The sequence below is a fragment of the Hibiscus syriacus genome, unplaced genomic scaffold, assembly GCF_006381635.1.
Source record: "Hibiscus syriacus cultivar Baekdansim isolate YM2019G1 unplaced genomic scaffold, ASM638163v2 tig00002841_pilon, whole genome shotgun sequence".
Classification (NCBI taxonomy): Eukaryota; Viridiplantae; Streptophyta; class Magnoliopsida; order Malvales; family Malvaceae; genus Hibiscus; species Hibiscus syriacus.
Window position 1 is genome coordinate 38,763 of NW_024061948.1, and position 12,262 is coordinate 51,024.

At 35.6% G+C, this 12,262-nt stretch overlaps 3 protein-coding genes across 3 annotated transcripts; all 3 read left to right on the plus strand.

The window, feature by feature from the left end:
* Positions 1 to 1,124: 1,124 nt before the first annotated feature.
* Positions 1,125 to 3,036, plus strand: LOC120158218 (cysteine-tryptophan domain-containing zinc finger protein 7-like). Its single transcript, XM_039169117.1, has 4 exons — positions 1,125 to 1,279; positions 1,555 to 1,682; positions 2,714 to 2,786; positions 2,884 to 3,036. Exons 2-4 carry the CDS (start codon positions 1,584 to 1,586, stop codon positions 3,009 to 3,011), a joined length of 300 nt encoding a protein of 99 aa, XP_039025048.1. The 5' UTR covers positions 1,125 to 1,279; positions 1,555 to 1,583; the 3' UTR covers positions 3,012 to 3,036.
* Positions 3,037 to 3,122: 86 nt separating this feature from the next.
* LOC120158181 (cysteine-tryptophan domain-containing zinc finger protein 7-like) lies at positions 3,123 to 5,657 on the plus strand. Its single transcript, XM_039169086.1, has 3 exons — positions 3,123 to 3,472; positions 3,552 to 5,379; positions 5,566 to 5,657. The coding sequence occupies exons 1-2, from the start codon at positions 3,224 to 3,226 to the stop codon at positions 4,746 to 4,748; spliced, it is 1,446 nt and encodes a 481-aa protein (XP_039025017.1). The 5' UTR covers positions 3,123 to 3,223; the 3' UTR covers positions 4,749 to 5,379; positions 5,566 to 5,657.
* Positions 5,658 to 7,107: 1,450 nt separating this feature from the next.
* On the plus strand, positions 7,108 to 10,329 carry LOC120158190 (cysteine-tryptophan domain-containing zinc finger protein 3-like). The gene is made up of 5 exons (XM_039169091.1): positions 7,108 to 7,874; positions 7,976 to 8,133; positions 8,270 to 8,430; positions 8,921 to 9,081; positions 9,813 to 10,329. Exons 1-5 carry the CDS (start codon positions 7,455 to 7,457, stop codon positions 10,011 to 10,013), a joined length of 1,101 nt encoding a protein of 366 aa, XP_039025022.1. The 5' UTR covers positions 7,108 to 7,454; the 3' UTR covers positions 10,014 to 10,329.
* The last annotated feature ends 1,933 nt before the right edge of the window (positions 10,330 to 12,262 follow it).

Genomic DNA, 12,262 nt, shown 5'->3' on the forward strand with positions numbered 1-12,262 from the left:
TATTTTATACGAATAAATTTTCGAAAAGTCAATGTGACACTTCGGACTCGTATCCTGGTCGGATACGGGTTGGGGGTGTTACATCTTGCTTGTCAATTGACCTTTTTACCCTTTAATTCATTCAATAATTACTAAATAACCTTCATCATATTTCCAATAAATCATTAAACTATTCAATTATCCTACTTTAATAACTAATTTCTGAAACTTTATAATTTGGTCACTAATCCGGTATTGAGGATGTTACATTAGGGTTTGTAGTATCGGTACTACTATGTAAAGTAGTATCGATATTCCTAGAGTATCAATACCAATTTTACATTCTGAAATTTGAACACGATTGAAAACAACATATAGTACAGATGCTACCAAGAAAGTATCGATACTTCTCTTATCTATGGTATCGACACCACAAGAACAATTTCGATACTGTAAGAAAAATATCGACATTACTTACTAAAAAATCATTTTATGTTCAAATTTTTGTTTTATAGACTTTAAATTATTTTTGAAATCTTTAAACAAATTCAATTACATCCAATAATATTTTACCCTTATTTATTATAGCAAAATATAGTTTCAACATATTCAAACTCTTGTGCTCTTCAAAATCACAAGTTTTTCAAAAAAACATATCAAATTTTGTCATTACTTCACGTACTATGCATGAGAAGTGAATTTAGTCTTTGTATTATAATTTGGTAAATTTTAATTGTATTTTTTGAAATTTCAATTCATACACAGGGACAACGTGATGAAATTATAAAAATTTAAAATGATTATATTAGAGAACAAAAATTAATTTATTATGCACAATATAGATTTTACGGTTACTGTTTGGATCAAGGTCAAGATTTTAAAATCTGGACAGTACACAGATTAAATCTATAACTTTCACATAGTATAAGGACTAGCCTAGGAATTTGACAAAACCACACTAAGAACCCTAGAAGGAAAGAGTTGCATTCATGTGAAGAAAAGAACAAAAAGTTCGAAACGCTGTCGTTTTGTACAAAGAGACCAAGTTCCCACGCTCTGCATCCACGCGCCATCAACGGAATTTTATTTACACCTTGAAAAAGGAAAACAAATAAATAAATTTTTTTAGTATTTTCTATTTTTTTTTCAGACGAAAATGTGAACAAATTTTCTGGAACCAGAGAAAGGGACCGTAAAACGAAACTCGGCACCGCGTCGCGGAACGAGTCAATTCTGAGTCGGCGCCACACTCGTCGATCTCTACAATCTCTGTCGTCTGATCATCAATATCTCTCTTATCGTGAGTTAAAAGAAAAAAGAAAAAAAAGAGGAAGAAGAAGAATATTGATTAACGAATTTTTCAAATTTGATTGATATTAAAAGGGATTGTTTATGTAATATATATTTGTTTGATTTTGGTAGGATTCGCGTCGATTTTGGGAGATTTTCTGTGGGTTTTGTTGTTGTTATATATATATATAGTTTTATTTTTAATTTTTTTCAAAATTCTGTGATGTTGGATATTCGGAAAGGTGCGGAATTTGAGGTTTAAGGTTTTTGCGAGGTTAGGGTTAGGGTTTTTGGAGGAGGTGGTGGGTTTGGTGATGGATGAAAACTCCGAGCTTGAAGAAGGCGAAGCTTGCTTTCACGAAGACGAAGACGAAGACGACAATATTAACCTCGATACCGCCTTCTCTTACATTGTAAGGGTCTAATTTTTGGAGAAAAGACGAATTAATTTTTGCACCTGTTTTCTCATTCCAAAACTTGGAATTATGCTTCAGTTAATGCCATTTGAGTTTTGGGTAGGAATTAGGCTGAATTCAGAGTTTCATTATGCATTTATGATACTTTGTAGGCAATGCAATTGTATTAAGCTTTGTTGCAAAGAATGGTGAATTTGAAGTTATGCTTAGTTTTGGGTTTGTTAAGCATAATAGGCAATGTGCTTATCAGCATAAGATGTGGCTCTCAATGGACATTAGGGTTCTGAGGCTTTAAGTTTGAATTTATTTGTGGTATATGACCATTGATTCACTGATACAATTTGTTGGTTGAGAAATGATGAAGACTGATGATGGTGAATGTTGATGAATGAGATGATATTTTTCACTTCTTTTGCATACTTGGTGGTTGTCGATGTTAATTTTTCATCAGCAGGAATGTTAAGAAACAACTAAAAGAATATATTTTAAAAGGATATTTAATGTCTTTGTGCATTTTTATAGCTAGTTATGCAATGTGACATGATAATGATAAACTAGATACACCATTGTAAATCATTTCCTAATTTATTATAAGTTTGAAATTAGATTACTTTATTACTAACAATTTTTTGACATATTACTTGAGAAAGCTGATGCATGGAAAAGAAAGTAAATGATAACCTGAACTTCATAAAACACTTGTCTCTCGGCAGAAATTGGCCTGTATGATCTCCGGATTTTCATCAACATTTTGGATTTTTTTATGTTCATACTGTTTGCTGAATGCCTAATTAAATGTTATTAAATTCATCGTTTTAGTTTATTTGATCTAATTTTCATTTGAAATATTGAACTACAATTAGTTCATGTTATTGTTAAGCTCCTGGCAAGAACGAGATGCTTATAACGGTTGGCTTGTTGTGCCTTTTATAGATGTACTTCAATCTGGTTTATATGTCCGTTTTAATTTACATTTTCAAAACTCTCTATGTTATTATGGTAGTAATATGGGATTTTATTTCTTAAAGGATGAGAAGATTAAAAACGTTTTGGGCCATTTTCAAAAAGATTTTGAAGGCGAAGTTTCTGCAGAAAATTTGGGTAAGTGGTTCATCGCTGTTTTAACAAATTTGAAGTTATATTACAAGCTTAATGTTTTTCATTGAAGATGATGATTTTTAAATTATTCTTTTTTCTGGGGCAAAATTTGGTGGATATGGCTCTTTTTTGCCTACCTATGAACTTTCTCCTCCAAGATTATCACATCCGAAGACACCGCAGAGGAACTCCTCAACCAACAATTTCTTCATGGAAGTATATGGATGATATCCTTGCTATAGTTTGGTCATTGCTTCAGAAGAAGAAGTCCATAGCTGTTGCTTTGGCAACTTAATAAAATTCTAGTTTACTTGAGTGCTGTGGGTTGTGTTACCATACAGGGTGCACCTCAGAATTTGAAAGCTCCTCCAAATGCACCCCTAACTGGGAGACCAGGGAACATTTTATGCCCAAGTAGCAATATTGCAGCTAAACATAATATGCATTTGACTTCTGCTCAATTTGCTGAGAAATCTTATTTGAAGGATGAGAGTTTTAATAGAGCAGAGATTCCAAGTGATCAGAAGACATTGAAGGTTCGAATTAAAATGGGGTCTGATAAAAAAGAACAAAAAGTTGCTGCAGTCTATAGTGGTCTTGGGCTTGATTTTTCTCCATCTTCGTCATTGGGGAACAGTCCTGATGAAAGTGGAGGAACATTAAAGATATCTCAAGAAAGCATTCTTCAGGTAGAGGTTTCTTTTGGTTGTTTTCAGGTCTGCATATGAATTAAAGAAGGATGGATTGATATTTTCTGCCTTTAAACAGGTTATGACTTCCAATCATGTCCCTGGTGTTGTGCTTATATCTCCTCTTCATGACAGCCAGCTATGCTTATTACGAAAGGAAAAGGAAAGACCTTCTAGAGAAAATAAATCTATCCCATTGCTCAAGGCATGTCAAAAACATCCTTCCGTGTTAATAAATGAATCTGTTTTGGGTAATAGAAAACAACTAAATGAGAAGAAAACAATTTTTTTAATCGAGAAAAGTGAAGAGATGGTGGAATCAAAGCATGGAAATCGCATGAATGTTGAGAGTGGGAAGACATCGCTCATAAAAAAGAAGCATGAAACTGAGATTGCAGGAGGAGAGTCATTTCCCAATGACTTGAAACACACAGCTCCAACTAGTTCAGTGAATATTGCTGTGGAAGCCACCACCAGGGTCTGTGATGTCTCTGCAGAAGCTAATCAAAATGCATTGAGGGGTGGATTGTTTTCCTCTGACTCTGCAAAGGAGGATTCTTTGGAGTCAATATCTGGAAGGAGCAGATCGAGTGGCAAGAGAAAGAAGCGGGATAAGCGTAGTATTTTAGAGGAAACGGGTTGGGAACAAAGTGTAGATAATTCCAATAAGAATGCTTCACTTGACCTTGGGGACAATGTTAGAAGCAAATGCTACCAAAACTCTGCTCCTTCTAAGCTTGAGGAAGATTCAAAAACAAAGGTTGGTCAGATAGCTAAATTTCGTGTACAAAATAAAATAAGTATCTCTTCCAAGAAGGAAAAGACATTGTTTGAGGGCAAGAAGTCTGGAGAAGTTGCTAATTCGTTGAAGGAAAGCTTGAAACCTGATGTGGGTGTGACCCTTAAAGATACCACTAGTTCTAGTCAAGGTTTTTCTTCAGGTAAAGAAAAGATTCGGAAATTGAAGTTACAGAAGGGTATTAATAAGGTCCAAGATAATCGTAGAGATGCACCGGAAACAAATTCCGAACAGAAAAGTTGCCAGATGGAGCCAACAATAAAGCATTTTCAGAATAGACCAAAAGATTATGGTCCAGTGGATTTTGAGACAGAGCATAATGGCTATTTGGATAAGTCAAAGGTAAAATTTAGTGGTTGGACGGTTGATAACCAGCTTTTGGGAATGGATGCTCCAGATGCGGTTCCTCACCTCAATGATAAGAGACTTGCTGCTCAGACAGCTGCAACTGCTCCTATAGTCATAGAAGAAAATTGAGTTCAATGTGATCATTGTCACAAGTGGCGACTTTTACCTTTTGATACTAGACCAGAACAACTCCCTGAGAAGTGGTTGCGTAGCATGCTTAACTGGTTATAAGTTATTTAGATAAGCATCTAATATAGGTTTTGTTGAATACATGTCTTTTTGTTTGAGGCCATGCTATGTGTCTGTTTATCTTCTTGTGTGCACATGGTCCTTGCAAATAATTAGAATAACCTGGTGAAACTGAATAACAGGTACACGTATAGATGCATGTCCATGTGTGTGAACATATGCATTTATATTTTTCCTTTGCTGATTTCTGTTGTTGAAATAATTGTATAGGCCAAGAATGAATCGGTGTGACATTAGTGAGGACGACACAACAAAAGCTCTCAATGCATTATACCAGGTTCCAGTTGCTGAGAATCAAAATAACCCACAAAATCATGCCAATGGAAATGTGTCTTTAGTTACTTCAGCTCAACCTCAGCATCTTGATCAGAACAACTCTAGTTTTAATTCTCAGTCCTTTTCTGTTCAAGGAAAGAAGAACCATGGTCTTAAGGAAGTGCTGAAAGCAGGTAGCAATGGCCTGAATCAGATGTCAAACTCTAAAAAAAACAACAGAAGGAATCTTTGAAAAGTAAGAGTCTAAATGACATGACTCAGGCTCCTGTTGAATCAATTGTCATGAAGAAATCCAACTTTGAAGAGAAAGAAAGGCTTCTAGTTGGAGTTATTTAGTTGTTATTACAATATGAATTTCAGTAGTAGTCAGACTTTTATATTGAAATTATTGTTATTCATTTTGGGCATTGTTTGATTGTAGGTGAGACTAAGAAAGCAAAGATGAAAAACAAGAGGGAGTCTGGTCCTTATGCATATGAAGGTTCAAAGAAAAGAAAAGCAGAAATAGAATACACTACAGATAAGCATCACAGTTCTAACTTAGATCAAAGGGTGGACCTTAATTCAAGCACTAGTTTGCCAACTCAAGCAAATGGAAGAAGCGTGCAGAATTACAATGGGAGCTCTAATTCTGGGGACGTAAAACATGATATTAAAGAAAAATCAGTAGCTTCTATGAAGAAACTTGTGGATCAAACTCAGGCCTCATCAGATGGTGGGTCATTAGACGTTAGAATATGTGATAAAAGGGCTCCTGTCAAGAAAAGGAAATTGGAGGACTGGCAGGACAGTCAATTTGGGAATGAGCCATGCATGAAGGAAGAAAGTAGTGGGAGTGGTTTTAGGAATGAAAAGAAGTTACGGTTTTCTAAGATTGAGGGGAAGCAGTCCAATAGAAATGATGGTGATGGTACACCTAACAGGAAAAGTATGGATCATTTGATTGGTGGCATTGAAGTCCGATGTATTGATAGGAACCAGAGATTAAGTAAGCACAAGAAAAAGTCCTCATTTCAAAAAGAATTGGATGGCCTTGATTCATCAAAAAGGGATTCCAGAACTGGACAAATTTCTATTCCGGCAACTTCTAGTTCTTCAAAGGTTTCCGGTTCTCGTAAAACCCAAATAAATTTGGAGGCAAGGGGTTCGCCGGTTGAATCAGTTTCTTCATCTCCAATGAGGACCTCATATCCAGAAAAGCTTGCATCAACTACTGGTTCAGGGAAGGATTCTGCAAATAGTGGCATTCCTTCAAGTGGCAATCTTAGAAGATGTTGGAATGGGGAAGGTACTTTTGAGCTTGCTCAATCTGGTACAGAAAAGGGTATATTGACCAAGGTATAGGAGGTATATTGAGAGATTGGGAGTGTCGCACACTTTTGACTTTTTCAGAGAAAGTTGACCAAGGTACTCCTCCTCTAGCTGAATTAAAGGCTATTAAAAGGGGTATTGAAATTTTTCTGGCTTCAGTTTGGGTTTCTGTTGGGAGATTGATTGTTGAGAGTGATTGCAAGTCGGTAGTGGAATGGATTAAATCACCGGCTTTGGCTCCTGTTTTCTACTCGTCTTTGGTTAATCAGATTTTGACACTTTCAAATGGAAAGGTTCATTCAGTGAGGTGGATTCCAAGAGCGAGCAATGGGGAGGCTGATAGCTTAGCTAAGAAAGGGATAGGTTGACTGTAAAGCCCTGTCACTGGATTTTCTGGTCCAGCGAGACGGTCTATTAGAAAATTGTTGTCAAGTTTTATGGGATGTATTGTGGTGTGGTGTTTAAATATTATGTAAGATTGTATTATCAATAAAGTTTTTAAGGCACTCTTTTCCTCCTTCCGCTGATTAAGGAGCTTACCCCTAAGCTCCTTTAATCAAGAAGAGGGTTTTTAACGAGGCCTTCCATTCCTATCAAAAAAAAACCTGGTACAGAAAAAGAGAATATGTCAGGTGATTTTAACACTGGATCCCATAAATCTTCTACCTTGGATTAACGGGATAAAGATTCTATTTGCAAAATCAGCATTAGAAGTAAACCTTCTTCTAGGTTGAGGAATAGCCATGTGCTCAATGGTGATTCTCATTCTGCTGAGAATGTGCAGCATGCGATCGAAAGTTCCCATAATGAGGATATACTGAACAAGGAGTGCGTTGGCAATGCATTATTTTCTCAGAAATCTAAGAAGGCTTCTAATTCACAGAAAAAAAACAATAAGGGAAGTTCTGCTGCAGATAAGATGAAATGTAGCGAGGAGCCGAGGACGAGAACTATTCTGGAAGGAGGAATCCTTCAGGAAAACCTTCAAGTGATAGTAGAATGGAGACCCAATTGGATATAAAGCATGATGAATCTGATGTAAAATCTTCTGCTCCATGCAGCAAAAAGGGGAACTCTGCCCCTGAGAAAAATGTGATCCAGGATTTTAGTGGTCAAACTAAAGTAATGCAAGCAGAGGTAAGAAGCAGAATGCCAAAATCATCCTTACGTTCTGAAACTGAAAGTTGGCAAGAGAAAAAAGGTCATCGAACAGTACCTGAAGCAGAACACGGAGTCATCTCTGATGGGATTCCAGGTAATGGCTCTTCCAGGGTTGGTGCGTTGAAGGCTTTAAAACAGCCTGGAAAAGCTAGCAGCAAGAATTCTTGCAGTCCTGTTAGAGAAAATTCCTCCAGCCTGACAGTAAAAAATGCCCTAAATGATGCTAAAGGACTTAGAAATTATGCTGATCATCTTAAGGTTTCTTTTCAACTTTTGTCCTTATGCCGCTTTCATAAAAGTTATAGAAAAAATGGCTTTGCTATTCTAACTGTTACTACCATTTCATTGTCGTTTTTCAGAGTTCTAGTTTTGTTTTTGAAAGCAATGAGATTTACTTCAGAGCTGCTCTTAAGTTTCTTGGTGTTGCTGCCCTTCTAGAGACCAGCAATAGTGAGAGTGGTAGACATGGAGACATGAACCAAATGCAAGTGTACAGCACTGCCACTAAACTTTGCGAGTAAGTGAATGTTTCTAAAGTGAAGGGAAACTGTTGTTTCTTGAACTTGGATATTTTTTTTGTTTGTTTAAATTTACAGTACGAGTGTTGATTTATCCCTATATCTTGCTTTATCTTGAAATTCTCAATTTGACAGAATGTGTGCCCAAGAATATGAAAAATGCCAAGAAATGACTGCTGCTGCTTTGGCCTATAAATGCGTGGAGGTAGCGTACATGAGGGTTGTTTACTGCAAACAATCTTCTTGCAGCAGAGACATGAAAGAGTTGCAAGCAACTCTACAGATGGTCCCTCAAGGTAAGAAGTCATTGGATGAATACTTAGGCAGCCCCCCCCCCCCCCCCCACACACACACAACATGATTTATTGCAAATCCGTTTAGATGGTGTGAACCTTCTATTTTGTCATGTTTCATTTTAAAATGTAACTTTTTTGCTATATAAGTTGTGTTATCTATGGGGCAGGAACTCTGTGACAATGATTTGTTTATTTGACAGTCAGCAATGCATGTGGTCCTTTTAGGATCCATTCGGAGCCATGTAAATATTTCATATTTGGTTTTCCCTTCGCACAGAAACTCCTCATTGGGCTTGTGCCCCACTTGTAATTTCATGTCATGCTTTGAGTAAACAAAATGTATTCACTGTACATAGATGACTTTTGTTTTGGTTAAGGTGCAACTTCAGTTGCAAAATTTGTTTCTTCCATATTAATTAGTAGTCTCACTTTGATGATGTAATTCTCAGATTAAGTACCTCCCAACATCTTTCAAAATTGCCTTTTTCAGGTGAATCTCCATCATCTTCTGTATCAGATATTGATAATAACTTAAATAATCAAGCAATTGTGGACAAGGCTCCATTAGCCGAGTGTAATGCTTCACATGTTGCTGGAACCCATGTCGTTGTTGCTAGAAACCGTCCAAGTTTTGGCCGGCTGTTTGACTTTGTAAGTTAATTCTGTCGGAAAGTGCCAGTCTTCCCCCCACCCTCCTTTCTCTTGCTTCATTATTATTTTCTAGGTTTTATGAGGCAGTGATTATGCCTATAAAATATTATTTTCTCCTTGAATGTTCCTTGGTAGTTAAAGACCAATTATATAGACTTGTAAAGTAGTTGTGAGGTTGTTGGAGATGGATATGATGTTAATTTGGTGAAAATAAGGTGATATCTGAATGAAAAAGTGTTGAAGAGGATAATGACTGATGAGAACACCTAGCAGGCTAGTACTGACCATGCGGTATAGACTTGCATTTTCCGACCAGGGTTCTTTGTTGGTGTTGATCTTTCTTAACTTGCTGGTAGTAGAATTGAATTTCTTATTCTTTGAAAGATCATTTGATAGCCTGAATGGAAGTCAATACACTTGTTTTTCTTCACTGTCTAATAAATGGATGTCAACAGCCTGCCCAAACTTGTAGATTTTAGTGTCAGGCTTATGCTGTTTTCCTTCTTAATTTGGGAGTTTGCCTGTCGAAAAGTTTGGGAAAAATAATAAATAAGATCCAAAGCCTGCGCAATGATTTTATCGTATAGCTACAAATTCATTCTGTACTGGCCATAGATAACCACCCGGTATAATCTCATATGAACTTGGTAAGAATTTCGTCTCTCAATGTCTATGCTAGCTGATTAGGTGGTTCAATTAGGTAAATGTGTTAATACGTTAATATTCTGCAGACACAGGATGTAAGTTTTGCAATGGAGGCCTTGAGAAAATCCCAAACATGTTTCATAGCTAATGCTACATCCCTGGAAGAAGCACAAGATATAGAGTGGATTGCTTCTGTTATAAAGGTGATTGATTTCAGCTTTCAATATGTAGATGAATTTATATCTTTGGTTCAGCAGGCTACGCAGGCTGTAGGTTGTTCTGGTTAGGTAGTGCTGTATATAATATTGTGTTTGTTTGGATTATAACCCCCAATGTGCATATTGGAGAAGAAAGGTGAAAAAGATGCCTACTTAGACCTGCATTCGGAAACAAGAAAAGACGTCAGTCGCCAACAACCTATTGCCTCAGTGTTCATGTGTATAAAGTGAGATTCGGAGTTCTATGTAAGATATCGGTTCCGTATGGTACTATTTTTTGCTCCATTTTTTCGGGGCCCAAAGAAATGAATATATAGAGAGTTTGGAATCATTGGGCAACCATTTTCAAGAGGTTGAATATTGATGTTGTATTGAGAAATAATCAATTTATTCACTAACAGTTCTCTATTCCGTTTACAATTTTTTCCCCATAAATTCTATTGGAACTGAAAATTATATTGTTTTGGAAGGTTCTTTTGTATTTTTATTGTTGTCAAGCTTGAGTTTGATTTAGACAATGGTAAATGTTTCCAACACAGGCTTTTGTGGTGCTTGTTTTCACAACTCATCTGAGAACTGTGAGATAGCTGTCTAATACCCTTCCGTATTTGTATCATGTTCGTATTATTTTTGTCTGCGAATTTCTTTCATGTTTCCATAAACTTGTCTGCGACCGCGATCGCATCTTAAGCATGTAATCGTTGTATGATGCATTTCTCATCCTGTTAGAGGCCTTGGTGGAATAAAATGCAGCAGTAGCTTTAAACATGGTTTGTTCAATGTATCTTTCATAGCATCTAATTGAGCCTTGCCCAACACACCCACATAGATACCCGCAATGTTCCTTACCTTGGCTTGATCATTATCTTCTGTTTCCTGTTCTGGGTCCATCTCGGGTTGGAAGAACAACATTAATGAAAACACGATGCGATTGAAAACACGAAATAAATATGAAAGAAATGCATGCAGAAGTGGATCATACAAGGGACGATACATCATCTCTGATTGAATATTATCGAGGGATTCCAGACTCAATACGTTTGGTATTGTATTTTTTTTGGAATCCATGTTTAGTTTGTTTACTTGGTAGTATACAGGGTTCGCTTGGGCTTTAAACTTATATTGTATAATGAGATATTAGAAAATTACATGTATTTATGCTCTTTATGATCTCTACGTTTACAAATAGATTTGTATTCTCTAATTTGTGGAAGTAAATAAAATTAAATCATGTTAAATCTCGTCTCTGACACGTGTCTTATTTCACATTGATCTCATGTTATTTTCTTTTCCGTTTATAAATTACAAACTCCACCAATAGGGTTAGGTTTACACATGTTAAATAAAGTCTAAACAAACGGTCAAGGAATCCAATCATTTTTACGAACATTTTATAGATAAAAATGATCATTTTAATAAATATTGAAGGTTATTTTTGATATTATGTTAAAATTTTATAGAATTGTACATTTTTTAAATTTTATTAATTTATTATCTAATATAAAATTTTATGTCGTCATAAAGACACCAGCTATCTAAAATATTGCATGGACAGAGAAAACTGTCTGGCATGGGATCTTTGAATGCGTATGAAAGATTTCATCGTTTGGTGTCATGGTGACACGATCAACATTAAATACATGTATATATACTCAAATTTGAATCTCCAACTTTATGGCCTTCCTTCGAATTGTTAAAAATAACTCGGAATATAATTTCGAGATTCGAATTTTTAACATATATATTATAGTAAAAAGAAAATGTATGTTGGAGAGTCCAATAATTTCCGTGTGAATGCTTTCCTTTTATGTTGAACATGAAATATTCTGTGTTTTTGGAGTTTCGGAGATGGGGGATTCCCTGAATGTTCAATCTGTACGTACATGAAATGATTGGAGGATACTTTTTAAGTCCACATAATACATATATATATATATATATCGCTGTCTCCCACTCTGTATATTTCAAATTTATTTTTCTTATTGGGAGGCTAATTTTATAGTGAATATCAGATGTCTGCCCCAACTGAAGCCATACGTACATAGATGGAGCTAAAATTTTATATTAGATGACAAGTTTTTAAAATTTTATGAATAGACGAACTTATAAAATTTCAGACTATAAAAATAGATTATTAGTTAAAAATAAAAAAAAAATATTTAAAATATATATTAATTTAAAATTTTCAAAAATAATTATCTCCACCCATATATATACACACATTCTGAAAACCCTAAAAGCTAAACTTGAACTGAGGCGAAAGACTTAGAAAGTCGTTTTTGGATTTGAACAGACATCGAGCCAAATGATGATACAGT

Coding starts and splice junctions, on each gene's coding strand:
- LOC120158218 (XM_039169117.1), top strand. CDS start 1,584: ATGGATGAAAACTCCGAGCTTGAAGAAGGCGAAGCTTGCTTTCACGAA. Junction 1,683..2,713: donor ATACCGCCTTCTCTTACATT/GTAAGGGTCTAA, acceptor TATTTCTTAAAG/GATGAGAAGATTAAAAACGT. Junction 2,787..2,883: donor AGTTTCTGCAGAAAATTTGG/GTAAGTGGTTCA, acceptor TTCTTTTTTCTG/GGGCAAAATTTGGTGGATAT.
- LOC120158181 (XM_039169086.1), top strand. CDS start 3,224: ATGCATTTGACTTCTGCTCAATTTGCTGAGAAATCTTATTTGAAGGAT. Junction 3,473..3,551: donor CTCAAGAAAGCATTCTTCAG/GTAGAGGTTTCT, acceptor GCCTTTAAACAG/GTTATGACTTCCAATCATGT.
- LOC120158190 (XM_039169091.1), top strand. CDS start 7,455: ATGGAGACCCAATTGGATATAAAGCATGATGAATCTGATGTAAAATCT. Junction 8,431..8,920: donor TCTACAGATGGTCCCTCAAG/GTAAGAAGTCAT, acceptor TGCCTTTTTCAG/GTGAATCTCCATCATCTTCT. Junction 9,082..9,812: donor TTGGCCGGCTGTTTGACTTT/GTAAGTTAATTC, acceptor AATATTCTGCAG/ACACAGGATGTAAGTTTTGC.